Source organism: Austrofundulus limnaeus, unplaced genomic scaffold (genome assembly GCF_001266775.1).
Source record: "Austrofundulus limnaeus strain Quisiro unplaced genomic scaffold, Austrofundulus_limnaeus-1.0 Scaffold163, whole genome shotgun sequence".
NCBI classification, from domain to species: domain Eukaryota; kingdom Metazoa; phylum Chordata; class Actinopteri; order Cyprinodontiformes; family Rivulidae; genus Austrofundulus; species Austrofundulus limnaeus.
In genome coordinates this window covers 6,329-9,261 of record NW_013952565.1, presented here as the reverse complement: position 1 = coordinate 9,261, position 2,933 = coordinate 6,329, and the positions used below count along the sequence as shown (strand labels likewise).

Here is a 2,933-nt window from a genome sequence, read left to right as displayed (position 1 = left end):
GTATAGGGTGGTGTAAGGTGGTCTTAGGTGGTATAAGGTGGTGTAAGGTGGTATGGGGTGGTCTAAGGTGGTATAACGTGGTGTAAGGTGGTATAAGTTGGTGTAAGGTGGTATAAGGTGGTGTAAGGTGGTATGGGGTGGTCTAAGGTGGTATAACGTGGTGTAAGGTGGTATAAGTTGGTGTAAGGTGGTATAAGGTGGTGTAAGGTGGTATAAGGTGGTGTAAGGTGGTATGGGGTGGTGTAAGGTGGTATAAGGTGGTGTAAGGTGGTGTAAGGTGGTATGGGGTGGTCTAAGGTGGTATAACGTGGTGTAAGCTGGTATAACGTGGTGTAAGGTGGTATAAGTTGGTGTAAGGTGGTATAAGGTGGTGTAAGGTGGTATGGGGTGGTCTAAGGTGGTATAACGTGGTGTAAGGTGGTATAAGTTGGTGTAAGGTGGTATAAGGTGGTGTAAGGTGGTATGGGGTGGTGTAAGCTGGTATAGGGTGGTGTAAGTTGGTATGGGGTGGTGTAAAGTGGTATAAGGTGGTGTATGGTGGTATGGGGTGGTGTAAAGTGGTATAAGGTGGTGTAAAGTGGTATAAGGTGGTGTAAGTTGGTATGGGGTGGTGTATGGTGGTATGGGGTGGTGTAAGCTGGTATAGGGTGGTGTAAGTTGGTATGGGGTGGTGTAAAGTGGTATAAGGTGGTGTATGGTGGTATGGGGTGGTGTAAAGTGGTATAAGGTGGTATAAGTTGGTGTAAGGTGGTATAAGGTGGTGTAAGGTGGTATGGGGTGGTGTATGGTGGTATGGGATGGTGTAAGTTGGTATAGGGTGGTGATGTGTGGTGTAGGATGGTGTAGGGTTTTTTCAAGGTGTTATGGAATAGTACTGACCTTTGACCTTCAGCTTGACCTTCTTCTTCACCTGAACGGTTCTCCTCCTGCTGTAGGCGGTGCAGGTGTAGATGTCCGTGTCAGCCCGGGTGGGGTGTTTCAGAGTCAGACTCAGGTCTCCAGACCTCAAGAGGTCTTCCTTCATCTCGGTTCTGTCTCTGTAGAACATCAGTTGTTCTTTAGACTGACCTGAGTTCTTCTTGAAGACATGAATCTTATTCTTGTCTCGGTTCTTCCACTCCACTTTAACACTTTCAGGCAGGTCCAAGGTGGTCCTGCAGGGCAACAGGACAGACTCCACCCCTGAGTCTACCTCCACGTCTGTTTTATACCCTGAGAGAACGAGAAGGAGGATCAGCTGTAGGACAGGTGAGGAACCCTGAAGAACTTATGATCCCTGCAGAGCAAAAATTTTCATGTATTTGTTAGACCCATTTGGATCTCTGAGCTGGGTCAGGACAGTCCAGTGACAACAATAAAGACCTGTCCATCAGCAGTGTTTCAGGTGAGTCAGGGTCTGAAACTCACCTGGCATGAAATGGTGTCGAAACTGATACATGAGACCTCCAGAAAGAACCAGAACTAGAACCAGCAGGACCAGCAGGACAACTCCAGGCCACCATGGATGGTACTGTTCTGTGAAGAAGCATGAGACACATCCTGATCTCTGACCTCTTCCTGCAGTAGATGTTTGGTCTGCACTGACCTTTGACCTGCAGGTCTACATCATTCAGGTTCTGCTGTCCTCCTCTGGAGGTCCTGACGGTGCAGGTGTAGGTTCCACTGTCAGACAGTTGCAGGTGTCTCAGGTTCAGACTCAGGTCTCCAGTTTCCAGAGCGTCCTCCTTCATGGAGGTTCTGCCTCTGTACAGCTCGTTCTGGTCCTCCAGCTTGTCTCCTCCTGGCTCACGCCAGTGGACGGTGGAGGGACGGAGGTCCTGACGGACCCAGACCACCGTCGTGTTGTCTGGTTCAAGTATGTGATGCTGACAGGGCAGCAGGACGAAGAGGTCCCCCTCAGACCTCTCCAGCTCTGAGACCTGCTGGGACACTGAGGACACAGAGATGGAGACGGAGACGGAGACAGAGACGGAGTCAGGGACAGAGACAGAGACGGAGACAGAGACGGAGTCAGGGACAGACCATCACAGCAGCTGGTTTTAGAACAAGTCTTTAAATTAGTTACTGAGCTGATGTAAGGTGGTGGTAGCTGAGAGTCCTTCCTAACCCACCTTCTGAGTGCTGACAGATAAAACATCTGATCTTAGTTTGAACTCTGACTCGGATCGGATCAGATCATCAGTAGACCATCAGTAGATTGTCAACAGATCATCAGTAGATCATCAGTAGATCATCAGTAGATCATCAGTAGATCATCAGTAGATGTCAGTGGATCATCAGTAGATCATCAGTAGATCATCAGTGGATCATCAGTAGATGTCAGTGGATCATCAGTAGATCATCAGTAGATCGTCAACAGATCATCAGTAGATCATCAGTAGACCATCAGTAGATCGTCAGTAGACCATCAGTAGATCATCAGTAGATCATCAATAGATCATCAATAGATCATCAGTAGATCATCAGTAGATCGTCAGTAGATCGTCAGTGGATCATCAGTAGATGTCAGTGGATCATCAGTAGATCAGTAGATCATCAGTAGATCATCAGTAGATCATCAGTAGATCGTCAGTGGATCATCAGTAGATGTCAGTGGATCATCAGTAGATCATCAGTAGATCATCAGTAGATCATCAGTAGATCATCAGTAGATCATCAGTAGACTATCAGTAGATTGTCAACAGATCATCAGTAGATCATCAATAGACCATCAGTAGACCATCAGTAGATCATCAGTAGATCATCAATAGATCATCAGTAGATCATCAGTAGATTGTCAACAGATCATCAGTAGATCATCAGTAGATCATCAGTAGATCATCAGTAGATCATCAGTAGATCATCAGTAGACTATCAGTAGATTGTCAACAGATCATCAGTAGATCATCAATAGACCATCAGTAGACCATCAGTAGATCATCAGTAGATCATCA

The 2,933-nt window shown here is 46.7% G+C and overlaps 1 protein-coding gene across 1 annotated transcript in view; it reads right to left on the bottom strand.

The window, feature by feature from the left end:
• Positions 1-1,930, bottom strand: part of LOC106523668 (uncharacterized) — a gene marked incomplete at its 5' end in the record, with an annotated part of 14,503 nt that extends 12,573 nt beyond the window's left edge. The window contains 3 exon segments of the mRNA XM_014017181.1: positions 880-1,212; positions 1,408-1,515; positions 1,586-1,930. Of these exon segments, the coding sequence (XP_013872635.1) occupies positions 880-1,212; positions 1,408-1,515; positions 1,586-1,930 (786 nt within the window).
• Positions 1,931-2,933: the final 1,003 nt, after the last annotated feature.